General features: G+C 40.2%; 4 protein-coding genes and 2 long non-coding RNA genes across 13 annotated transcripts in view; 2 read left to right on the plus strand and 4 right to left on the minus strand.

The window, feature by feature from the left end:
* The window catches only part of LOC105830850 (rho GTPase-activating protein 21), a 38334-nt gene extending 31831 nt beyond the window's left edge, over positions 1–6503 (minus strand). For 3 of the 7 annotated variants that reach the window (XM_036292009.1, XM_036292012.1, XM_036292013.1), the window contains exons 1-2: positions 5847–6502; positions 713–774 (exon numbers count right to left, since the gene is read on the minus strand). In XM_036292009.1, coding sequence (XP_036147902.1) covers positions 713–763 — 51 coding nt within the window. In that variant the 5' untranslated portion in view covers positions 764–774; positions 5847–6502. Of the gene's footprint in view, positions 1–712; positions 775–5841 lie in introns of all 7 variants that reach the window. The other 4 variants (XM_036292008.1, XM_036292006.1, XM_036292007.1 and 1 more) reach the window with 3 other exon arrangements.
* A 394-nt stretch (positions 6504–6897) lies between these two features.
* Positions 6898–11398, minus strand: LOC105830853 (protein scarlet). 2 transcript variants are annotated; one of them, XM_036292019.1, is made up of 14 exons: positions 10726–11397; positions 10615–10663; positions 10317–10366; positions 10102–10241; positions 9862–10032; positions 9557–9795; positions 8971–9166; positions 8866–8891; positions 8660–8765; positions 8300–8527; positions 8099–8234; positions 7915–8020; positions 7362–7462; positions 7124–7293 (listed from the first exon to the last, which is right to left on the minus strand). In XM_036292019.1, the coding sequence occupies exons 1-14, from the start codon at positions 10853–10855 to the stop codon at positions 7124–7126; spliced, it is 1848 nt and encodes a 615-aa protein (XP_036147912.1). In that variant the 5' UTR covers positions 10856–11397. The 2 variants fall into 2 exon arrangements, with proteins under 2 accessions (XP_036147911.1, XP_036147912.1); XM_036292018.1 differs by having other exon boundaries at positions 6898–7293; positions 7915–8234; positions 10726–11398.
* On the plus strand, positions 8483–9312 carry LOC118647327. Its single transcript, XR_004964636.1, has 2 exons — positions 8483–8570; positions 9032–9312. It is a non-coding gene; the product is annotated as an uncharacterized LOC118647327 (long non-coding RNA).
* Positions 11399–13164: 1766 nt separating the features above from the next.
* Positions 13165–17887, minus strand: LOC105830852 (protein white). The gene is made up of 10 exons (XM_012670490.3): positions 17792–17887; positions 16720–16951; positions 15957–16267; positions 15572–15770; positions 15344–15482; positions 14945–15281; positions 14376–14507; positions 13790–14018; positions 13603–13708; positions 13165–13527 (listed from the first exon to the last, which is right to left on the minus strand). The coding sequence occupies exons 1-10, from the start codon at positions 17885–17887 to the stop codon at positions 13254–13256; spliced, it is 2055 nt and encodes a 684-aa protein (XP_012525944.1). The 3' UTR covers positions 13165–13253.
* Positions 16224–18979, plus strand: LOC118647326. The gene is made up of 2 exons (XR_004964635.1): positions 16224–16292; positions 16379–18979. It is a non-coding gene; the product is annotated as an uncharacterized LOC118647326 (long non-coding RNA).
* On the minus strand, positions 18077–26374 carry LOC105830851 (phosphatidylinositol 4,5-bisphosphate 3-kinase catalytic subunit beta isoform). Its single transcript, XM_036292016.1, has 10 exons — positions 25580–26374; positions 23857–24309; positions 23342–23776; positions 22814–23244; positions 22438–22728; positions 22077–22355; positions 21509–21778; positions 21113–21427; positions 20564–21026; positions 18077–20479 (listed from the first exon to the last, which is right to left on the minus strand). The coding sequence occupies exons 1-10, from the start codon at positions 25736–25738 to the stop codon at positions 20348–20350; spliced, it is 3228 nt and encodes a 1075-aa protein (XP_036147909.1). The 5' UTR covers positions 25739–26374; the 3' UTR covers positions 18077–20347.
* Between the last annotated feature and the right edge of the window lie 12 nt (positions 26375–26386).

The following is a 26386-nucleotide window of genomic DNA, read 5'->3' on the forward strand; positions in this document are numbered from 1 at the left end:
AAGGGGGAAAGGGGAGAGGGAGGAGATTCTCGCGCGCGTCGTGATTTATTTCCCCCAAACGAGAGGAGGCACGTTTAGCCCGTGACAAGTGGTCCGTCAAATCGCGCGCGTATTACGCGGCTCGTCAATCTTCCCAAACATACATTTCTCTCTCGACGACGTCTCGACGACGTCACGCGGTGCCGCCGGTCGGTGATTCGCGGCGATGACGCGACGCGATCAGCTCTATTCCGTCTCTGAAAAGCGCGGTCGCCGTCGATCAACGTAACTGGAATCACCTCGAAGGAATCGAACCTCGTCGCCGACTCGCCGCCTTTCTCGCCGGGACGCGAGAACGTTTCGGAGGAGAGGATGATATCCTGTGAGGGGCGCGGCGGCGAGGAGGACGGAAATGAGAGCCGCTGACTCTCTCGCGAGATGAGCGCGGTCAATGTCAGAGCGTCGGAATGCATTCGATCTAAAAATTCACCGTTGCTCTCCCACGGGAGAAAGAAAGAGAGGAGGATGAGATCGAACGAACGACGAGAGCCACGTGGAGCCACGTGGCTCTCGACTCCCGCGAGATGTAACGCCGCCTCCCCCCCCTCCCTCCCGCGGGAGGTCTGGCTCTTCTAAAATTACCGAATTCCGCGAGTTGCGGGCGAGGTCAACGCTGATGCTAATCGGCGACTCAATCTATTTGGCGATTAACGCTGGCGAAAACGTCACTTACCCCGTGTGGCTGCCTGACGAAGCCTCGGTGGTTATTTCGGTCGTCAGCCATTGCACCTTGTCCTGAAACCGGCCAATATAGCGAGATTAGACGAGAAGGCATTATCGTGAGAATTTCTACGTGTGTGTGTGTGTGTGTGTGTGTATTGCGTGAGCTGGATAGGAAAGAGAGAGAAAAAAAATAGCGAAATCAATTTAAGCCTCGATCGGACAGCGCTCGTTGATAATCGCCAGGCCTATCATCGAAAAGGCCGTAAAGTTACGGTCAATTTAACCGGATTTTTCGGAGCGGATTAACGGTACATACGAGAGAGGATCGTGCGAAATTCTTCGTTTCTTTCTTCAGGAAGTTTTCCAAGGCTCTCGCGCGAGATCGATCCTCGCGATTCTCTCGCCGGCGATTCTCTTCTCCGTCGAATCGCGACCGGCAGACTGTTCTGACCTCGGCGCGGTCGGGACTCGTCGTTTTCCCTCTTGAACGACATCTTGGCATCCGCAAAATTAACGTCATTAAGCGAATTGACGTGGTTTCACGCGAGGGAAGCGAAAGGTATCGTGCGCACGCACGCACGCACGCACGCACGCACATTCGAAAAGCATTCTTATCGCAGACTATCATTTGGGGTCGTGTCGTGGTACAAGATGTTAAGGGCGAGACTACCAGGCGTCGTGGAAAAGTTTCTCCCGATCGCACGCGAGATGCACGCAGGTATAAAACGCAGAATGAAACGTAGCGTGTCGTTTCATTTGTGCGTTCTGGACATATTCAGTTTATGCAAATATTCAATTAAAAATTAATTCAACTTTCGACTTATTTTTAATGATTAATTTAAATTTTTCTGCAACCTCTGCAACTAGTTATTTTTCAACGCGTAAACTTGTTTAACGGAGAGACAAAATCAAGCGGCAGTGCGAGACGAGCGCGGTAGTAAGTAGAGCGCAACAAATTTAAGCTAACGAAAGCCGTAAATGAACGGTTCAACGTACGTTTCGGCTGTTTAAAAAAACAAATACGTATACTCACCGCGCTCGTCCCGCATTGCCGCTTAGATTTTATTTCTCTCACGAGACTTACATAACTTACACAAACTCGTTTCCGAGTTAAAAATTCAATCTAATGTAAATTAAAACAAATTACAAAAGAAAAATGCATTCCTACATAAAACACAATATTTCATTGTTACGCCAAGATTATATTTTTATACTTTGTTCTCTCAATTTCTTAATACGTTTAAATGTGTACAAACATTATATACACATATTTTTGCACACTTGTTCGAGAAGACTCGATATAATCGCTCCGAAACGCGGTTGACCTCCCTCGCGCTACGGGTGTTCGCGGTTTCTTTATTTTTTTTTTTTTTTGTTTACGCTTCTTTTTTTCCACCGTGGAGAGACCGCGGATCACTGCAGCTCGTCGCGTCGCGTGCAGCCGCGTTGCAGCTTCGTGCCGAAGGACCACGAGAAACGAAGAAGTCCCACCGCAGCCGCACCGCCGCGATCGGAAGGAGAGGAGGATTCGCGCTCTCGCAAAAAGCGATCCGTCATTACGCGAGCCTCGTTTGCCGTGCCGCGCGATTTTCCACGCGATGCTGAATTATCGCGTGATCGCGAGACGACGACGACGACGACGACGAGCGCCGCGCCGCGCCGAGCGTATATCGGCGCGAGCTTATCGTGAATTTTGAAGGAAAGAGCAGACGCAACGCACGCGTACGTACGTGCACACATGCCGCACCCACCGTGCGATAATTTCAATCGATACGAAACGATCGGAAACGGAACATTCTGTCGATTCGAGTCGACCGAGCGAAATAATCACGAAAATGGAAAGCGCGCTTCGGCGTAAAATTATATATCAACGACGTAAAATTCGAATACCAGGTTTCCTACGTAAAACACTAACTCGAACAATATACGTCGGAATGTATCGAGATGCGTTTAAAGTATGAAATATCTGGAAACTCTTAGATTTTGACAATTTTGTTTTGATCGAACATTTCTAGCAATTTCGAGTTTGAGCAGCTGACACAATTGCTTTGACAGACCGATATACAATTTTCAGAGTGCTTTCTGTGTGGCTATAAAAAAAAAGAGAGAGAGAGACCGAATAACAGGTGCACGACGAGATGTTGCATCAAAAATTGATAACAGCTGAAAACCGCGAATGCGCCAAAATGCGCCGCGTCGGCGCCTTCGATCCTGGTCGGCTCCCGCGTTTGCAATCAGCCGCGATTAATAGTCACGACACGCACGTGCCATCGATGCGCTCTCTACGTGCGTGTGCGCAAGTTGCACACGTGTGCAGCACGGCCGCCTCGTTTATTATCGCGGAGCGACATTCGTCATCGTGAATCGCTTCCGATAAACTGTCCTTTCCCGAAGCGATCGAACTCCGTGCCAAATGCGCCTCGCTCTATGTTTTCTCGGAACTTCGGCCGGAAACCGAGGACTGCACACTGTTTTCGACGGCGTTACCAGCAATGTCTTACGCAAAAAATTTTAAGGATCTTGAAACTAAATTTCCTCGATTCTGAGAGTTGGAAGATTCCTGCAAAAACTTTGCGACAGTCGTTGTATTACGCGGAAAATAGAATTGCGCGCAAATGTAAACGCATGCAAAGGTGATACATGTTAACAGCATCAGCCATCAGCAGTCTAATTGAAAATTGTTAAGATTTACGTCGTGTCCGGAGAGAAAAAAAAATAGAAAATTAAGTTTACATTAATTTATACTTCCACATCATCTAAATATCAAAAGCATACTCGCTTAGCATTCCCTTCAGCGTGTCTTGTAACGACTCTCTTTTCAGAGTCGTTACAAGACACGCATATAAAATATATAAGGTAATAAAATCAGATTAAATATTAATTAATCAGATTTATCGAGTCATATCTGTCGAACTTCAATAAAAGTAATATATATTGTTTTATTTCAACAATAGTATTAATGAAGCGAAATATTAAAACAATATCTTCACTCCATTATATTGCTATTGAATAATATTATTTTCCATTATCGGCCACTGGCAGGTGTATATTGTTAATATCCTCTCTCAAGTCGGCCCTTCATGACCAAAAGATCATGATCTCCATTTAATGCACACTTGTGTCCATGATAATTGTCTTTTGGCAAAGGTGTTCTTTTGATGGTCCTGCCATTGCCTTTGGAGAGGTAGCGATCAATCAAAAGTTTGATATTGATCTAAAGGGATTCAGGAACCTGGGTCCCTGACACAGAGAGCAGACGAGCGACTTACGTCACAACCACCACGGTTTGTTTATATAATATTATTTCTTTTCGTGTATGTACAAGGAAGACGCTCGGATAAGATTTCGATATACCGGTGACACAAATCGTTCTTCTTGGAAGGAGTGCTCGACAGTTTTACCTTTTGGACTTACAAACGTTAAGCCGGGAATGCAATCACCTGGTTTTTAAACGAACACCTGGTGTGTGATCTTCTTACACAAAAATTATATCAATTATGTATCATCGATCAAACATTGTTCTGCAATTTATTTTCAATATTATGTACTTATACAGATTTACACAGTATTTTTTTTTAAGCAAAGAAAAGCAGGAAAACAGGGAGAGACGGGGAGAGACGGGAGAGACCAGGAGAGACGGTGAGAGACGGGAAGAGACGAGTAGAGACGGGGAGAGACGGGGAGAGACGGGGAGAGACCGGGAGAGACGGGGAGAGACGGGGAGAGACCGGGAGAGACGGGGAGAGACGAGTAGAGACGAGTAGAGACGGGGAGAGACCGGGAGAGACTGGGAGAGGCGAAGAATGTTTCTATTGTGTTTAAATTAAGGTAATAAGAAAAATGAAGATGGTTGTTATTTTATTGAAAAAAAGGATTATTTAAAACAGTCTTTTGAATGGATTCTAAATCCATGGCAGCTTTTAGAAAAAAATAACAAAATATTGATTCATAAAATTAATCAATAATAAATTAAATACATACACTCTAATTCAAAATGCTTAATTTAAAAAAATGGGTATTTTAAAAAAATTCGGTTTTTTTAATTGAAAATTATTTCAAAGTTTTAATAAAATAAGATTTATATTACATTATAATAAAAATACAAAACAATAAATAGAAACAAATTAATTGAATACAGTGCCAAAGGCAATAAATAAATAAAGTAAGTTAGAAGTACGTGAATAAATGAATATTAGATTTATTAAAGATAGATAAATGCTTATTCAAAAATAAAATAAAAAGAGCAACAGTAAAGCAAGGCTCTTGAAAGTTAAACAACGAAAGCAAAGAAAATTCGAAAAAAACGTAGCATAAGAATAGAGAGCCACAGCAACGCGTGGCAGAGCATAGCTAATATATGTATATAACTTTAGAATAATGATAAAATAAAAATACGATTTTTATCATTTCTGATAACATCTGTCATAATCCACAGATTGTTTAAATGACACGTAAACGCCTATCCTTGAAGACAATTATTGTTACCGAGCTTTATCTTCCCAGGGTATAAAAATCATCACCGCGAGGTAATTGTTTCCCGGATTAAGAGGCCTTATGTCTACGTAGCTAGAAATCATCTCGAGATTCCAGACGGAGAGAAAGAGAGAGAGAAAGAGAGTCGACCGCTCGCGTCAATCGCAATTGACCAACTCGACATTGTTCAAACGCGATCTGTTAACTCTTTCTCCGAAATCTCCAAAGCGATTTCCAGCGTCGTGGGCAACGAGCCCTCGAGCACGCGTCTCCCGTAGTAACGAAGCGAGAGCTAATCCGGAGGGAGGAGGGAGGTCCGCGTTTAATTTCCCTGAACGCAACCTGTGTGCCGGAGGCTCCTTCTCTCTCCAGGCGTTCGTTGAGAGAACGCGCCGCGACCTACGGTACCTCGCGAGGAGTCGCTCGCCGATCCGAGGAATCTCCGTAACGCTCGGGAGATCGCCGTAGGTATGTTGAAAAAAAAACCGGGGTAACGCGACGGGAGCGAGAGGGGAGAAGAGGGGAAGGGGGAGGGAAATGGAAGAGTTGCGTCGAGGAGAGCGAGGCAAGGATGAGAATCGTATATGCATGTGTGCGTGCGTGCGTGCGTGCGTGTGTGTCTGTGTGTGCACGCGCGAGGCCTAACGTATCGTAAATTTAACGTGCCTTACCTTGCGTAGAGTATATCACGCGCTGTTCGCAGTTGTACGCAGCGCCTCCGCTGGCCCACGAAGACGCGGGGCGCCTCTTCTCATCCGCGTCCGGCGACGACGTTGCGCCGAGAGACCGACGTAAGCGTAGCCACGCGCGGCCGGAGGAGGATCGTCCGACGACGACGTTCGACGGCGCATCGGCGACGGGCCGCCGCCGTTCCGGGATGCATTGTAGCGCGCTCTTCCTCCTGCTCTCCTTGCACTCTGCTCCTCACTCTCTCTCTCTCTCTCTCTCTCTGTCTTTCTGTCCTTTTCCCTCGCTCTTCCGTCCAAGCCACTCCAAGCTTCGCTCCACCAGGGAAGGGAGGAGGAGGAGACGATCAGAGAGGAGGGGGTCCTCAATTCTGTGACACTAGGGAGACGCACATGACGCAGCTACCGCGGCTACTCCGCACGCCGTGGCCCCTCGACATACACCCTCGAAGCCCCGCGTATTGTACGCTTCCGGAACTCCGGGGAGCGGACGCGTCGTCGGGGAAAGCACGAGGCGCGCGATCACCACCTTCCTCCTTCCTCGCCGCGGCACTTGCGAACTTTGTTAACGACGTTGTACGAGAGACGGCCGCCGCGTTGGTAACATGGCCAGACTGGAGTGGAGAACGGCTCCGAATGCACCGAGAGAGAGAGAACGTTTCCCCTCCGCGCGAGCGTAGCAGCGAGTATCCGCTCACCGCCAGATGGCCGACCATCGCGCCCCGCTTCCTCCTTTCTCCAAGCGGTCCAAACCACGAAGCTCTCGGACCGGGACCCGCCATCTGGCGACGGACGGATAGAAATTATGAGGCGTACGGCGCGGCGCATGGAAAAATAAAAATATTTGTTTCCATGGGTCCTATGTAAAGTTTTCTGAACATTTTACAGTCTGAACCTTTACGTCTTTCTTTGTTAATGTACCGATAAGAAGAAATCTATGTGGATTACATCGAATTAATCTGCAAAGCAGTTTTAAGTATGAACAAAACATAGATCTTTTTATATGTATTATACTATATTTTTGCGTCATCAGACATTTTATTTTTGTATCGAACTGTTCGAAATCTCATAACATGCATTTCTGAAACTCCTCTTATTAAAAAGATAAGATATCGAGATGTAGAAATAAGAAATGTTTGCATTCATGTTTTTAAAGTTTTATTTTTAAATTTTGTTTTACAAAATATCTAAAAACAAAGTGATATGCCGCAGTATTGGCGACCTTCGTCTACGACATCTGCTCCGACAACATTAAGATTAGTTCATTTCGATCTGCATCGCCTCCACAGGAAGACGTATGCCAGCAAGTGGAAAACGGCGTAAATGGCAGTCATGAGGACGATGTCGGGCCAGAAGTTGCGTTCGTCGAAGTCGTAGCGGTCCAGCACCTCGGCGCCTTCGGTGAGGCAGGGTAGCTCGGTCGTTTCGCAGGCTGTTCACAGGAAACAGAAATCCATTACGCATCTCTCGTAGAAAGGTGCGAGGCTCAATGAAACTCACATATATTATGCACGCCTCTCCACTGGATAATGGTGAGAGCTTCCGTGGAGTGCAGCAGCCAAGAGAAGTATCTTATCCATCGTAAGTATAAGGGTAATGAGCTGCATTAAGGGAGTTAAAAAAGCAATATAAAATTGTAATTTAAAAAAACTAGAATACAGAGACTATTGAGAAAAGTAAAAAAAAGTAAATAATAAAATTAAATCTTATTAACTTTTAACTTAGTTAACTTTATATGATTTAATTAATTGAAAATAATTTTTTACTTTAATTATTTTCAAGACACAAAGTTTTTTTTTAAATCTATTCATAAATATTAAGTTCCAATCATTTCGACATCGTCTTTTAAATATTAACTGTATGTAAACGAGCTAATAGAATAGTTGTGTTTCGTTATTAACACTTCATTATATGATTCATCATATTACATGAGCGTTGCCACAATTTTTCCGCATTATACATGGATCCAGTATATTTAGAAATGTATTTATGAAATCCAAATGTTTGTAATAATTCCAAAACTGTTTACGGGAATGTAGAAATGAGGTAATACCCAAGTTTAAGGAAAGGTCCCATAGTAATCATAAGAGCATAATCAAAGGGCACCAGATATGCCATTGCCAGTGGCACACTCTGGTAAACAGCAGAGAAGAAACATCCTGAAAGACGAAAGAGTTCTTGTAAACAGAGATAGTCTGTCGTTGAAAATGCTACTTGAAACAGATGGAAAGGCTTACCGCAAGCGGTAGATACGTTCATCGTAAATATAACCACCAGGATGGTCAGGCCGAGAGCATCCATCGCGGGACGTAAACCCGCCAGCCAATACATTATCACGGTGAACAAGATTGGTTCCACCAGTAGTCCGGGTACCTGAAAACAATTTTAACGTTACCACAAACCGATGCATGCCAAATTGATCAGGAAATTGAGCTCACCAGCGATATCATTCGCGCCAGGTAGTAAAGATGGACGGAGTACATGCCCTCCTTGTATTCTCGAAGAAGAAGCGGCAGCTCCTGCGGGATCAGCGCCAAGGTCGCGTACATGGGGAAGAACGTGTTTTCGCACACCAGGAGGTATATGACACCATCCACTGCCTGAATGCCTAATTGATTGAGGTTGACGGCGCCTACGAAACACAGGCCGGCGGTCGTCGCGATGCTCTGCAAACGAACGAGCTATTAACTTTCGTGCATTTATTCTGAGGTATTTTCGACTATAATTCAGTAATTTTTATTTCCTGTTTTCTCTTGAAATACGAAGGAACATGGGACCTGATACGTCCTATCAATTACCACTTTCTGCAGTACTCTGATCAATTGAACCGAGGGATCTCGCACAACTTGCAAGAATCCGCGATGGATTAGCCAGTAGAGTTGCAACCAGCAACGCGGTTCCACGCTGAAGAGAATAGAAATTTAATTAAATTATCGAGTTTTCCTAGATACTTTCCTAGACATAATCAAACTTGTTAACTGTGATTCTTTTGCATGGTACTTACAAAGCGCGCGACTCGCGATTATTTCCCTAAAACAAGAAGACGCATTCCCGCATAATTTCTTTTGATCAATCGCGAAACAATCAGTTTTTGCAACAATCTGCTTACGGGAATCTCCGAACGTGCGGCATCCAGTTCCTGCTGCAATACAGCATCGATCTCGTTGCAGGCTTCGCTCGTGAAAAACGCATCGCATATCTTCTGCGCGACTCTTCCGCTACCATCCGCGCCACTGGGTGCGATCGCTAAAGTCGTCACCAGGAAATCGGCCGGATTATAATTCCACGGGCACTCGTAGCCTTGACTAGGGGCGACAACGATAGGGAGCGTTTCAATTTAATGTGTTCTAGAATGGCATCCTTTCAGAGCAATTAATTGAAACGTGAAAAGGCGATAATCGTATGGAATCATTTATAAATTGAGAAATAAAGTAAGATAAATTGTAAAGAAGAAAGAATTATACAAGATAAGAATAAGTATTGTGAAAATTAATCACATGGAAAAAAGGATTTGTGCGCTGAGCATTTAAAAATTTAACTAGATGTAAATCTGAAAATAATTTTGTACTTCAAAATAATTATGAAGAACATTCGGGTATCATAAGTAATGTTGCCAAAAGTTTTCTTTAATTCTAGCAATTAAATGATTTAATAACGATTTCTCGTCTGTTTCATGTCCGAGCAATGAATTGTACCTGGAGAAAAATTGTATTGCTTGCGTACTGGTACCAGCAAACGCCACTCTACCGCCGGCTAAAAGGATTATACGATGGAAGCTATCGAAGATAGTGGAACTCGGCTGGTGTATGGTGCACAAAACGGTACGATTCCTCAACGCGAAAGACGTCATGTGCGACACGAGGACACTGGCCGAATGCGCGTCCTGCCCCGTTGTTGGCTCGTCCAAGAACAGAATTTCTGGATCTGTCAATAGCTGGAAGGAAAACCTTCAGAAATTTACACGAAGACCCTTGGACTTGGACAACACGCGAACACGCACCTCAGTGGCGAAAGTCAGCCTCTTCTTTTCTCCGCCCGATAAGACTTTGTCATCGTCACCGCCGCCGATACGAGCGTCACGTCTCTCGATCAGACCGACGTCTCTGAGCAACTGATCGATTTTGAGACGAATGTCCAAGGACCGGATCCTCCCGTCCAATTTCATTCTAGCCTGATAAAAATTGAAGTTCGTAGCGAGCGTAAAACGTTTGGAAAAACTCAAGGAATGGAGTTATCTTACCATGAACCAGATGTGCTCAAGCACCGTCATCGTCTCGATGAACATGTCTTCCTGATGCATGAAGCCGCTGTGACGTCTCATGTACGACGAACTGGCTGATACACCATTGACGCGAACATCACCATGCACCACGACGCCGGCTGCCAGAAAAGAAAAACAAGGTTTGAATATTTTTTTCTTCCTCGAATATTCAATTTTACGAGAATTCTACTTACCTTCCGCGCGAAACGCCAATGCTGTCATCAACGAGCTTTTTCCAGCACCGCTATGAAAACGGCAAATAATTTCAATTATACATAAGCATTTTCAAATTTCTAAATATATATATATATGAAATATGTTTTAGTTATAAAATTATACAATTATTTCAAAAATTAATTGCGCAAAACAGTCATTAATATTTTACAGAAGGTCAATACTTTTTCTAAATATACCTACATAATTACAGATTATAATTTTTATCTAAGACTTCATCATATTATTATTATTATTAAACAAAAATTGATAATTCACCTGCCGCCTAAGATTGCGGTGATTTCACCAGGCCGTACCACACCTCGGACTAAAAAGGCGGCAGATATCATTATTTTATCACATGCAAAATAATGTGTTGTACATAAATACCGTTATTGATGAGCTGCTTGCTTATAGTGCGTTGGTTCTGATCCACCGCGTAAACGGATAAGTTTTGCCAAGAAAGCATCGTACCTTCGTGATGCATTCCACGTCGTGATGCATCAAGCTTAACATCCATGTCAGACTTAATAAGAGAACATAAATCGCGTGTACAAAGTTATTCTGTATTCTTTCTCAATTTTTTTTTAAAGAAAAATAGTTTCCTTAGAAGCAACGTCTTTATCTTACGGTAATTGCAAAAGCGACCTTCTAACACGATAACAGATTTGAGTTTCCGACAATTAAGTATCAAACTGACAATCTTAAAATTGCAACACTGTACACATCTAGTTTCTTATCTCTTCACTGTAATGCATGAATGTTTATTGTCTATAAATATCTATTCCGTCTGTTTCGCTTTATTATCGCTTTTACTGATATTTTACTAAAAAGTTTGAAATGCTTTTAACAGCTGAAATATAAGTACGAAAGAATTTTATTTTGAAAAGGACAATATAATCCTTTGTTAAGGTATTTTATTGAAAATAAATAAAACACTTTATTGAAAATTAATGAAATATCTTGGAAATTTAATAACATAAGACTTTAATTAAGGATTTAATTAAGCTTCTGTCTACGAAACTGATTTTTCTACTATGCTATATTCTCGCGACACGAGACGACGTGACGTAAATACAATACCGTTATCCCGATAACAATAAAAAGGAAATCCGAGGAGGAAGTCCGCCGATGATCCGGAACCTTGGAAACTACCCGTCCACGTGTCCGTAGGATGAAAAACCAATGAGACGTGTCGTGTAACAAAGATTGACACTAAAAGTACGGCCCTCGCAGGCGTCGCGTTTGCTTCTCGCCGCGTAACTTTACCACCACTCGACACACCTGATGCACTTCGGCTCTGCTCGCTACCCTTCTTTGTCTTTCTTTGTAATCGAATATTACGCACGCACTCGCACAGTGTAAGCACCAATATACGGACAGACTTGTCCAAGTTTATCGATCGCGAAAAAAGCTCGTGTACAGTTGCGAATGTTCTATCTTTCCACGGAAGATTTTCAATTTTTACCTTTCTCTTTTAATATATCAAATGTTAATTAATGACGAATCCTATTGAACTATAAACTTTTAAAATGCATAACTATCGCAATTTCAATTTTTGCAGAAACGGCGTCAAGTCTCTTTGATATACCGTGAGATTAAGACGAATAATACGGCACTCGCTTACAACTGTTCGAGCAGTAATTCGATGCTTGCGAATCGATAGCTCATTCGCAGATGCGTGACACCCACTCCGAAAGTTTTTCCCGCTTCCGAAAAATACCCTCCTTGTCGTAGTAAACGTTCGTGACTCGGGGGGACTCGCGGTAATCGAAAACCGAAACCCTATACGTACGTCAAGCGAGACAGACGAGTGGCCAGTTCAGGCCGATCTTATTTCGCCATTGGAGTTATTGTACGTTGCTTTTTCAACGATCGACATCAGTAGAGGAAGGTCGCCAATATTGGCATAGGTCTCCTAGAATGACACTTTCTTATTTGTCGAAAACTAAACGTTGCACTGTATTCTAGTACTTAGCGTGTGCATTAATTTGTAAATGACTTTGTGCCAATGATTGATGTTAAAAAAAAAGAAAAATGTCAGTTTTGGATACCATTTACGTTTCCAAAGTTTTATTTTTAACTAAGAAATACTTTTGCTTACGAAACACTATCGGAAAACAAAATAATATGCCAGTATTGGTGATTTTCCTTGTCTTCATATCTCATATCTCGCTTTCAGCCGAATAGCAATCTGCCTGATCTTTGATCGCGAGATCGAAGCGAGTAGTGTATCAATCTAGATCGCGCGCGGTGCCCTAGTTTTTTTTTCCTATGACACACTCGAAGATCTCCCGAGATTGTTTATCGTATCCTCGGTATCGTACATACATGCGGTCGCACGGTATGTATGGCAACCGGTTTGTAATAATACCTAGATGCGAACGAAAGAGTGGTCAGCCCCGATACACAGGAAACATTGGCACGTAGGTGGTTGTAGCGGCACCGCGTTGTTTCGTCGAGACACACTTTTTTCCAAGTTCCTATTACGTGAACCTTTTGCGGTCCTCGCACGTCAGTATCGATCTCCTCAACTTATAATATAAATTATATTTATTTTTATTTTAATACATTTATTAAAATTTTTAATGAATTATATTTATTCGAATTATTAAGCCTTTTAGACAGCGCAATAAAGAGAGTGATCTACATGATCGAAATAAAAGTAGTAATTCTTACTCTCCGAGTGCTCACAGTCCAAAAAACATCTTTCTCTGAGCGCATTACATTTATAAATCTTCTTTTCAATTTACTAGATATATAAAGTAAGTAGATAATGTGTAGGTAGATGAAACATTGGTGGGACTTTCCAGGTGTAACACATGAGAATTTTATTAAAACTTATTTTATTAAAGGAACCTACAGTATTACAGTAAATCATTGGTTTATGATAGACATCTACAGAACAAAGACATTAGCTACTTTGATCGGCGAGTTTTTGATAGTAGCGCGAGAAACGCCAGAAAGCGATACGCGACTATGAGCGCGAACAAGCAGAGGATGTCCGTCCAGAGGTCCTTCTCTTTGAAGTTGAAAGTTTGGAGAACCATGCGCCCTGACTTTGGACAGGTCACGTTGCTTCTGGTACACGCTATCGAATCGATCTCTGACCACTGGTTGATCAAAAGTGCCTCGTTGCCATAACGGAACCAAGATAAATATGAGAACCATACCAAGTAGGACGGTACGGACCTATTAAACGCAAAAAGTCAAATATTCCAATCGGTACTTTAGGCATTACTGTTCGAAACGGTTTGAGATACTCACACTGTGTTTAGGAAAAAACCACCAAAAAGCAGGAACGGTATTAAAATTGGAGGACCGACGGAAAGAGCCGTAGATACATTGCTGCTAACGCAGGATATCAAATAGCCTGTAAAAAAAAATAAAACGCTGAGCGATTATTTGAAAAAAAAAAGATACGATGCAAATGTTTCCGCAAGCTGTCGATTACCAAATGAAATCGACACGTTGGCTACGAGATCTACCACGGCAGCAGCGACGAAGAAGTGCTTTACGTTTGGGTAAAGGCCGATCATAGGATAAACGATAGCGGTGAAGATCAGCGGCATCGCCAAAAATATTGGAGCTTCCGCCAGCGTTTTGCAGATGAAGTAGACATCGGTGCGATACATACCGTTTTTGTGCTCACGAAGGAATATTGGCAACTCGGCGCAGAACACCTGTATATAATACACACATGTTTCAACTTGATGATTTCTGATAATTATCAGAATTGCATGTTTTGTCTTAGAATTGTTTAGATTTTTCAGAATTTCTATATAAATTTCAGAATTTCAAAATTTCTGTATAATTTGTGACATTTTAGAAAAAATTTTTTAATACCAATTGAAACATTTTTTAGGAGTAAGAAATTTTTTCTAGAATAAGTGAATTTTGAAATGTTTTAAGATTTTTAACATTCCTTATTTTATCATTCTATAATTTGAAAAATTTAAAGGAAAGAGTTTATAGTACTTATTTCATTAGGGTAAAATTAGAGGTGTGGCTCGTTTATGCGTTACGTCTTAAAGTCTCACGTTAACGACTGCGAAGACATTCTGGAAGGTCATACTGGTAAGGAAGATGAATAAGGCACCATTGATGTTCATCACGCCATCCTGATCTATTCGCTGGCCAAAGTAAATGACGCCGATTAATAGCGCAACCATCTGCGATAGAAAATTCAAGTTTTGTCCTTATATTGCACAAATATTGCACAAATAATGTGTAATAATAAATATAAGAATTATACACACTAATTGTACATAATACAGCTAAAATATTTTTTAGTTAAAACTCTGAGAAAAATTTTTTTCGGAATTGTAAAATTTTTCATATATTTATACAGAATTTTTATATAAATTTCAGAATTTCTACGTGTAATAATTTTATAACTTTTTAGAAATTTCTCAGATTTTTTATACGAATCTCAGAATATTTCAGAATTCATATATATGAAAAATTCTGAGAAAAGATGTAAATTTTTTCAGTATTTCTGAGAAAGTTCCAATTCATATAATTATTTTAAAAAGTTTTCACCAAATTTTTTTTAAATTTTATGTATGTGTGTTTTGTGCAAATAGATCAACATTGCAGGGAGACGTACGATAATCTGTAGAAAGCGGACTTTAATAAGGATCGGTTCTCTGATCACCGACAACCAGGATCGCCATAGAACCGCGCGAAACTGTTCGCACCAATTCGCCTTGTAAAGCGATCGATCGGAATCCTTGGAGTATCTGGACCGTTTGAGGGTATCCTCGAACTCGCCATGGACGGTCTCGGCCTGCCGGGCGAGATTCACACCGTCTTCGCTTTTCCGGAAAGCGTCACACGTTGTTTCGATCGCGTATCTGCAAGTTAACTCGCGTCCCGGCACTACGGCCAACACTTGCACGAAGAAATCGGCGGGGTTGTGGTTGCTGGGACAGACGGCACCGAGGCTGCGCGATAAAAATTGCGGATTTAAAACGAATTTGAAGAGGAATCTTTCAACTGAACTTACGTCTTAAAGAAGGCGCAAGCTTGCGCGGTTGTACCCATGAAAGCGACCCTTCCCTCAGCCATCAGCAGAATCTTGTCAAACAGAGCGAACACCTCCGAAGAGGGTTGATGTAAAGTGGCGACGATTGTTTTACCACATGCTGTCGAATCGTTTATTTATTTAATTCTTTGAACGTTGGATATAAAATGGTTTTATTCGTAAAAAAAATCTTTATCGGCCCAAACTTACCTGCCAACGCTTTGAGAATGGAGACAACCTGATGAGCCATGAAGGAATCCAAGCCCGACGTGGGTTCGTCGCAAAACATCAACGGAGGGTCGGTCAGTACCTCGGAGGCGAGCGACAGTCTCTTCATCTCACCCCCCGAGAGACCCTTCACTCTGCCGGGTACTCCAATTTTAGTATTTCGACAATTCGAAAGGGCAAACTGCTCTCAAAAGAAGATACAGTCTATTAGACACCAAGATTGGATATGTTAACTTTTTTAAAACTAAATTAAGTTAAAGTGAATAGTTATATAATCAAAGCAATTAGGGAAATATCATTTTTCTCGCTTGCACGCCTATTCTAGGAAATGTCTGGTGATATATTCACGACAACAATATCAAACTACCTCGTCAATGACCTCATTAACTCGTTTAATTCTCTGGAGACGAGGGATTTGCCGATCCATCCGCACTGCCGCCTGGAACATTAGATGTTCCGTCACGGTCAGCGTGCCAATGAACAGATCGTTTTGTTGAACATATGCCATCCTGGAGGTGAGAACGCCTGACGATATCCTGTGGCCGTTGGCAGCCATCAAACCGGACGCAGATAGTCTACGTGTCGAACGGAACGTCAATGCGTTCAATAGAGTTGTCTTGCCTGCGCCTGACGCACCCATGATTACGAGCAATTCACCAGGATAAGCCACTCCGCACACTAGAATGATTCATTCCGAAATACGGTAAGAACTAAAATAAAATCTCCGATGAAAGAAATTCTTATCATTTACATTTTTGAGAATTTTTCATATTTTAAATTTATTTCTAGGTAATTTCTAAAAAATGTTTTAAACTTCTTTAGATGTTATAAGTTTCACTCATAAATAAGAAAATGAGAAATTTAAAACTTAGATTATTTCAGAATTTGCATATGTATAAAGGAATTCTAAAAAATATTAAGACTAGTATTCTGTTAATTATTGCGTAGTATTTTTGAAAAGTATTCTCATTTGTATAAAAAAATCTGAGAAATTTTGTAGAAAATTATAGAAAACTAGACAGAAATTCTAAAAAATAATATGAAAAATTTTAAGAGAAACTTTTGCCAGGGATTTTTCGTAAAACTGTTATAAATAATTTAAAAAAGTGAGAAGTTGTCTTTCTTCTTACCATCTTTTAATATATGTTTCTGTGCTACGAATTTTCTGGTCCTGAACATCAACCGATCCCAAATTTTGTCATTTTTCACGCTGTAATACACGTTGACGTCGCTCCACGTATACGTAATGTTGTTGTCGAAACTTTTGTTGAAATCTGCGATTGTCGATGCGCTTGAAATCGGTTTAAGATCAAAAGAATTTTCCGGATTTTCTCCGTGCAACGCATTCCTTTCGTTATCTTCCTATAACGGCAATTATAGACATAGTCTCTGTTTCGACTTTATTTCAATATAGATTAATGTATTATAACGAATATATTTATATTAGTGTCTTCCATTATATGTAAAGTATTTTAGAGCTGTCAGATGTTTTTTTAGATATCATTTCTCTTTAACCAATTTCGAAATAAATTTTTCTTTCTTAAGACCCGATGAAAAATTTTCTCAGAAATTTATATTGAATTGAAATATTTTTTTAGAAATACTAAGAAAAATCTATATTTTTTCCTAGAATTTATACATGGGAATTCTGAAATATTCCAAAATTTGTATAAAAATCTGAAAAATTTTTACTAGAGGAGATACAAGTCTCCAAGTTTAATATAATTTATGCGGAGTAACAATGTAACTGACAAAAGAAAGATATATGATAGCTAGTAATAAATCCGCATCTCGCTTAAAGTAGTGTAGCTAGATATCAAAAGAATATTTTGCTATACTTGCTACAAACATGTCTAAAAATATTTTTAAAAAATAAATAACTTGAACTAAACTCGCAAATTTCGTATTCGATTTCGTCAAACAAATCTCTTGCCTTGAATCTCCTTTAAAAAAAGAAAAATACGAAATTATGTCATCCATCAGATAATCGAACCTGACGAAGCCATAGATATATGGCTGAGAATACTGTGCTGAGTTCAAGATAACCATCACAGGCGTGTATATGAAAACGTAAAATAAGTTCGAAAAAAAAAAATGTACGAGAGCGTTTCAACTAAAAATTACTTTGTCACAGGGTCGCTCGATATACGGCATTGAAAGAACGAGACAATTGTGTCATAGGAGTATCTTGTTTGTACTTACGAATGAAATTGTGTGATAAGTGACTCTTTGGGTCTTACTGAGAGAAGATACCAATGACGTCGATATCAACGGTTCCGTTTCCTCCGTAGCCGTCATTTTCTTATACTTCGCTCGTTTCTTCGATGCACCGACAGATACACTAATTAAAATACAATCTCTAATAATAACAAGCAAAATGATTCCTCATACTTTTAAGAATTCGCCTTCAAGAATAACACCTATTATAATTCTTCGCAATTAATCGAAAAGTAATCGCAATTAAAGAAATTCAGACTTCAAAAGTTCTTTTTTTTTTATTTACAACAGACACTGACCAGTACAGAAAATCTATGCACGTTTCGTATAAAATAACATGTTCTAGAACTGTGAGACAAAAAAAAGGCAGATTATTGCCCGAGATAGTGTGTAGCGAAAAATACGTTCGACGAACAGACCGGCTTCTTTTCCCCGGCGGATTGCGGTATCACGGATACGTGAACACCTGCGTACAATGTGAAAGAACATGCGTACACGGTATACGCGCATGGAGATTGGTCGAAGGAACGTGTGCCCCTCTCCATCGGTTGCATATTTACCTCGCCCTATCTACGCTCTGTTGAGACCCGCGCAAATCCGTCTACAAAGAAATCAAAATCAGGATGGCTTCGAGATGTACATACGTGTATTATAGTGTAACTATGTAGTGCTGTATGTATGAAGTTCCTTTTTCCTTCCTCGTTTGTCTCTCGAAAATGTAAATGTAATGCGCTAGTAAGAGAAGAGGATGATGATATGGATATGCAGCATTGACGCAATCTGCAACATTATTTATTTCTTCCTAGTGTATTAGAGATCATTATCTTATCTTACATTATGAGGAGCGCGCGTACGGTCGTGCGTTTTAGAGCCGTTTTAGAAAGCGTAGCGGTCTATTTACGTAGGACAGCGCTGAAGTATGAATGGCCCTATTGATTTAACTATCGCTATGTGGGTAATAATAATAATAATAATAATATATTGCAGTATATTTATCAAAATATATATCTCTCGTAGTGGTTTTTTTTTTCGTTATTTTTTCGCGTATATGTACTTCAAAACACGATATCACGGGTGATGATAATTAAGAAATTTTAACCAGTCACCACAGTACAAAATACATCGTCTTTCTGTTAAACGAGATATAAACTTTCGAATGTATATGTAAGAAAATCATCGTACGAAAAATACCTTCTGTCGGCAGAGCGCAAATCGACAATTAATTCGCAAGTCGCACAATCGTGTTTAAACGAAATGTTCGATTTTATTTCAAATTTGACTCGTTAACATACAGCTATAGTCACAATTCGATGGCCAGAGTCTGAGATGCGGTATTGTACGTGCGAATAAATCAAATTTTATACAAATGATTATAAATAAAAAAAAATAAAAGAACTGATGAACGAATAATTATAGTGATTGCAATTTCGATTCATAGTCAAAACGAAAGAAAAAAATAGTAGACATTCAGTGGAAATTGAAGCCGATTTTGGAAATTGCAATCGTAGTATAATTATTTGTACCGTAAAATTTGATTTGTCGTATGTACATACAATCGCAATGGCCATCGAATTGTAAGTACACTTAATTATTTCGATTAAGATCGTCCAAAGTCGATCGTTTGGTCAGGATACTTTTACTGTTGTGGACAATTTCGCAAAATAGATATTGCTTTAGGTTATCACACTGGCATTGCCAATGAAGTAGAATGAACCGCATCAGCCGTTATCTAAACGATCACTTTTCGCTTTTATCAAATTAAACGTTGCAACGCAAATTTTCGTTATTACATTAGCGATAAATTGCAGAGCAAATGACTATTTTATTACGTATAAAGTTAAAATCAAATTTCTTTATGTTAACGAGACGGCAATGAGATATTTAGCGGTTTGTTGTTGCAAATAACATTCGTGAACCATCACAGGCTTACTGTGATAAATAATTTTAGAATGATAACTTAACGACGTTAAATTGTCTAACAAAAAATAGTCTTTCAAGAGACCAATTTAACAATTTTAAAATCTATTAATGAAATTCAAAAAGTCTTAAATCGTGTCTTTTAATCGAGAAGAACTTAGAAGGGCGTTCTTGTGATTCAATTGATATGTACCGTACGTTCGTAGTTAAGATGGAACGTAGGCACCAAAACTGCTTGTGCTACACAAAGTAGAGCTCTAAAACTGTACGAATGTATCCGAATTTCGAGAAATCATTTTACTACATCACCTCTCGACAATACAAGTCCATTGACTAACGGCAACATACTAACGGCAACGATCGCTTTATACAGTCTTCAATACTGGTTACGGTCGTGGATTTCCTATCTTGACGACACAACATCCGTCGAAAAACGGCAGCTTCAGTTTCCTTTTTTCTTATCAATCTTTCAGTCTCAGACAAGTAACTCAACGACGTACTCGTCAAATATGTCACAGCGTATATGTTAACATCACATTTTGTAACGCGACGCAACGTTCGACGACGTTATGACAGTGTTCCTGGATGCGTAGAATTTCTCACGCTATCAGAGATTGTTGCTATTCACGTCGTCTTATTGTTCTTGGACATATTATGCGACGCCCAATTCAACGACGTTTTCCACGAATTGCAGAGGGCTTCGTCAAATTTGCTTCTAAAATGCTTTTGTGCTTCGTTTTCGGACATTTCTAGAACCTGTAAAACGTATTTAAGTATATTACTTGACTATACCTATTATATCATCTTAATCGTAGCATATATTAACGTAGCCAACTGTACCAAGGTATCTCTAAGGTAATTCAGATCTTTCTCTGACGAGAGTTCAGGTAGTCCGGTAGATATCATCATGGCGAACAAAGACAGTATAAGTCCACCGTGTTGGCGTAGAATTAAAAATGCTTGCTCGCAATGACTCTGAAATCTTTGAAACTCGGCGGCGTGTCCTTTCTTCGTTTGACCTTTGTTTATGACATGCACGAAGTCATTGGTCAGCACGAAGGGCACCCGTTCGCGTCTGAATCCGAATTTTTCCTTAAAGTGACCCAGAATGTGACCGAAATCGACGTGAAATAGTTGTCCAGTCTTTTTAACCATTATATTGTCAGAATGTCGGTCGGCTATCCCGAGAACGTACGTCGCCACGCAGTAACCCGCGCAACTCAAGGTAAACTCTTCGATCGCTTTATTCAACGCCGCCTCTGTGTGATTGTGATCCTTTAACCAAGCTAACAAGGAACCTCTTCTGTAAATACAGACAGGGAAGTTATAAAAATGTTAATCCGCGAAATACATATAATTGTCGAATTATATCGATAACGCGTTATTCACCTGAAGGCGGCCGTTGCGGAAAACGTGCCTTTTTCCTTCTGAATATTTGCGATTGTCTCCGCGTTTAGCACTACCTCTATCATTCCGACTTTGTTCTCCGTGGATATGCAACCATACGGATTCATACGTAAATCCAAGCCCTCATTCTTCCAGAGCTTATCCATAATGCGTATCATCTGAAGTGTCAACATGTCTTGTCTCAAGTCATCTCCGTGCTTGAGTATTAAGTAAATGTCGTCGCCAAAAGAATCGCTGTTCTCGAAAACTAACCAGAGTGGGCGCATCTTGCTATCCATGACTCGGCATTTTTCGATTCTAATGGGGGGAAAAAAAATAAGACAAAATAAAAAACAGATGAGAAATTTTACGAGAGAAAGACGGAAATGGTGAGCTCACTTGATGCGATTCCATCTGTAACTCGGGTCAAGAGGATTAAGGACGTCGGCTATCGCCTCCTGGCAATGCTGTTCCTGAATAATCTCTTGAAAGCCCTGAAGGGCCGCCTTACGATCCTTTTTCTGCTTCGCATGCTCCGAGGCAGTCTTCACTTTTTCCAAAAAGGTCAGCTGCTTAGATAACGATAGCATATGCTGTTCGCTTCCTCTGCAATATGCTTCCAGTATAAGACCAAAACGAACAGACACCGAGCCAACCTTCATTTCTGACCTAATATAATTTGTAAGAAACAAGCGATGAATAAATTATAAAATATAAGAGATAAAAATATTCATGAGACTTTATATAAAAGCAGTCTATTGTTATATCTCTTAATATATAAATGCGTATTCTTGATTAAATCACTAAACAACATTCAGTTTTCATTAAAAGAATATAAAGTAATCATAATTCATTTTGTATAGACGAATAAACTAATATATATTATAGAAAAAAACATTTTAATTCATAATAAATAAGCACGCGCTTGCACACAATATTGTATATAAAATGTTCTTATTAAACTGACCTCAGATGCCAAAATAAAAAGTGTCCTATCCTTTGATTATTAAGTGCTCGGTTTAAAAGAAACTCTGTCAGAGGACATGCTAAATAATTCTCATGTTTTAAGACTTGAGCCAGCTGCAACAAGTACAGACTGAGATCCTCATCGCTAACATCTCTTAAACAACGAACGGCGAAATTTCTGACGTTTTGATCAGCGTAGGCATAGTCTAACAACTCCAACGCTTTCTCTACTGGCAATTTCGGCCATTGTTGTACAAGTGCCGTGGCCTCCGCAACTTCTCTACAAATGTTCACACGATATTAACATTTGTTTTGTCGTTTTTATTAGAACTCTATAAACAATCGATCAATTAATGTCTTACCTATGATCGTTCCATTCGACACACTGTAACAGTTTAGCTAGAAGCGTCGGAATCTCGCGAAGACAGTGATGCCTCAACGTCCACATTGTCTTCTTCTCCTGTTCGTGTAATTCGTGCAGCGGATCTCTGTCGGCTAGTAATCTCAGTTGTTCTAATTGTTGACTAATATCGGACTCTTCCAGATTAACTTCGTCTTTAGCCAAGCACTCGTTAGATTGTTCTCGCAATGTTTGGGCATATTCTACCATTTTCTCTGGCGTAGGATATAGAACATATTGATCTTTTCCATAACTGCAAAAATAATAAGCAAATGTAATGCATAATGCAACGTGCAACTATTATTGCCACTCTGTAAATTCAAAAGCAAATAAATTACTTTGGAAACGTTAACATTAGAGCAGCCGCCCTGTCAATATGTGGATTGGAGACCACTGTCCCAAGAGGGTGAAGTAAATCATCATTTTGTATATCCTCCGCATACGTCCACGTATATAATGTCATAGCACCCGTTTTTAACTGTGATTTGAAGTCATATACCGTCGTATTCGTCCAACACAGAGGATTTATGAAGAATTCCTGTTTCGAATCCCTAATCAGCTTCCTGCTCTTTAAACCCTTTGCAGTTTTACTGATCTCGTATAATACAAAACACAGCCGTGCCATCCGCGGTATATCTCTGACTTTAATGTCGAATTTGAGAGTTTCTTCCCATTCACAACTACCGTCGGCACTTACAATAACTTCTTTGGTTTTCTGACTTTCACATAAGGATTTACCACCATGGAAGAGGCCAGCTTGCAGTCCAATCTATATATGCAAAAGAAATAAGAAACAAAAATAAATTTTATTTTATGTAAATCATGAGCAATCTTATTTCAAAGAAATAACAAAAATTAATATATACCTCTACAGTACGATGTGTGGCATCGCAGTTAAGTCGAGAAATTCCGTTTACAGTGAAAAAGAAAGGTTCTTCAATTTTCCATGCCGAGATATGCTTGCCCTTTTTACGTAACGTTAACGTAGAGGACGATGGCTTCGTGCGTTGCAACGTATCCACGTCCGGATTGTCAAAGACGTTATCTTGGTCCACAGGCACGCTCTGTTTGCTGAGCGTAACCAGCACAGGTGTAACGTCTTTCGCCAGGCAATCTTGAATATAACCAAAATGTATAAGAGGAATATTATCGCCCATCAAATACTCTTCCTTTCCGCAAACTTTAAGCGTAAAGTCGTTTGGTTCGCCGCGAGTCTTAAGAGTATTTGTCCTCTTGATCAGGATTGCCTCGAGCAGTTTGGGAGGCGTAATAGTGTGAGCTATTTGAAAGGTAAACGATACCTGCAACAATATCAATTTTTGTGAAAATTTGTTCGAAACGATATATCTTCCTTTAGGAAAAAAAATGATTTTGGCTTTACCTCCGAATTTTCGAATTTAGTAACTAAAACGATATTTCCGTCTTTCAAACGGGACTCGATATTCTTAGGTACGATAGGCGATATCCTCGAAGGAAACTGATAATGCACTTTTTCCGTCCAGCACCTCTTTTGTCTACTTAACGCCACCTCATCCCCTAAAAGTCGCATCTTCCATCTGAAATCGTTCACCTCGGAATTCTTCAGGGCAGCAAACTCGTGCAACCCTTTACCAATTAAGCGACCAATTATCGAGTCTAAATTTTTATCACTTTTTATACTCTCACGTTCTATAACTTTTAATATCGAACAAAAGGGCGTTATATCACACAGACGTCTTGTTTCATCCTCTACCTCTTCTACCTCTGCGTTTGAGTTTATATACGAAAATACATATGATGGAGCGTCTTTCAGTGTTCCGTGAAGAGGATATTTAGTAGCCTCATCCCACAGATCCTGTCAAGTATCCACAAGTTTGTATTTTTTGCACAATTACATAGCAATCCTTTAACTGTACAATTTGGAACATAATGTATGACAAACAATTTTGTACACACGGAGATATTAACCCATTAAAAATTTAAACATTAATTTAGAATACTATTATAATTTTTACAAAACTTTTATTTTTCACAAAAAAAAAACATTACCTACAACCTTGGGTCACTGCTATCCAACATAAAAATAAATTCAATATTGTTTATAGAGAAATTGATAATTCTGATCACTCTACCTGACTGCACAAAAGTCTCTCATCCTACAAAATGTTTTAGAAGAGGATGAATTTAAGAATTCTTTAAGATACAAAAAACTTTTATGGACGAAATTTGATTGGACATTAATTATTCAGGTTGTTAGGAAAAAGATTAAAGGTCGGTTGTTCCAACTTCTTGGTAAACTTACCTATCTTTATTTATTTAGAAAAAATAAAGATAGACACATCCTTACTTGATAGGTAAGTTTATCAAGAAATTGGAAAAACTGGCCCTGAGAATGCAATTATATTTTTTTTACATCTGAGCACAAATATCTGCTATGTGACCATCGTAAATATGCATTCCAGTGGTACAGTCAAAGTCTTTTTTATGTTAAATTTCAATATGCAATAGATGTAATAAATAAGTCTTTAGCCTTTTTGCTCTGACCCATGATATTTTTCTCAGGCAAAAAGCATTTTTTCAATGTTGCTTCAAGGCTAATCCCTAAACATTAAGAGGATCCTAAAGCTGTTCTGTTTTACTGATTGTTTTATTTTCAATTCACTCTAATCTTTTAATTGTATTTACAGAATTAAAAAATCCTTTTCCACAATTAAAGTACAGACGGTAACATAATACGCACGTAAGAATTTTATATAAAAAACGAAAAAAAATTTTAATCTGTAAATTATATTAAATTTTTTTTTTCATTTTTGTATAAAATTCTTACGTGCGTATTATGTTACCATCTGTACTTTAATTGTGAAAAAAGAATTTTTAATTCTGTAAATACAATTAAAAGATTAGTGAATTAAAAATAAGCAAAATAATTGATAAAACAGGACAGCTTTAGCATCCCCTTAAGCAAGCTGGCCAAATGTCAACTGTACAGTTTAGCACAAATTGGTACAGCTTACAGCAAATGGGTGTCGCAGCTTCAAAATTTGAAGCGAAAAACTTGCTACATTGTAAATCAGGAAGGGGAAAGAAAGATAATATCGTTCCACCCCCTGGGTGCACATACTCACCTCCTTGATCTGATCTAAGGTAATATTGCGATTGATCTCAAACGGTATGACAACACCATTTGGCATCAGGCACGTGAGTTCCACCACCTCGTGCGCGTCCCCGGGCCTCTCCGCCCAGAAGTTATATTTGTATGCGTTCGGTATGTTGCCGTGCACCATGATGAAGAACGACGTGAAGAAACGGGGAGGAGGGGGGGAACAGATCTCCGTACAGGCACAAGTAAACACGCGCGCACGTCGTACGTCGTGGGCGAGCACCACGTACGTCAGGATCTTCTCACATCACAGGGGGTGACGGGGGCGGCGTTATCAAAAATACCTTCTGACCGGTTCATGTCGCGCGACGAACCATCCGCGGCTCATCTCGCCCTCATTCGAGATGCGGAACCACGGGGGTGGCGCGTAACGTCGTCGTCTCTCGTCTCGGGAAAACTTCGCGGCGGGTGTGCTGTTTGTTCCACAATTACGACACACAACCGCGAGACTCGCTCTCTCTCCCTTTCTCTCTCTCTCTCTCTCTCTCTCTCTTTCGAGGGCTCCGTCCCTCGCGCGTCCTCGCGCCTCGCGGGCGTCGCTCTCACATTTGCGACGCGGCGGGAACGTTTCTCAACTGGTGCATCTTTTCCAACTGGACCGATACCTCGTACGCTTACGTGCCAAGATACAAATAACCATTATCGCCTACACGTAACAACAATGCACGCACAGCTCCGCCATTATTTACCTTACGCACCTCGCGCTCAACTAGCGACGACTGGCGAGCGCGAGCAACGATGCGAACGGCAACGACGTGTGAAAGGCGCTTGT

This window comes from Monomorium pharaonis, chromosome 9 (genome assembly GCF_013373865.1).
Source record: "Monomorium pharaonis isolate MP-MQ-018 chromosome 9, ASM1337386v2, whole genome shotgun sequence".
NCBI classification, from domain to species: domain Eukaryota; kingdom Metazoa; phylum Arthropoda; class Insecta; order Hymenoptera; family Formicidae; genus Monomorium; species Monomorium pharaonis.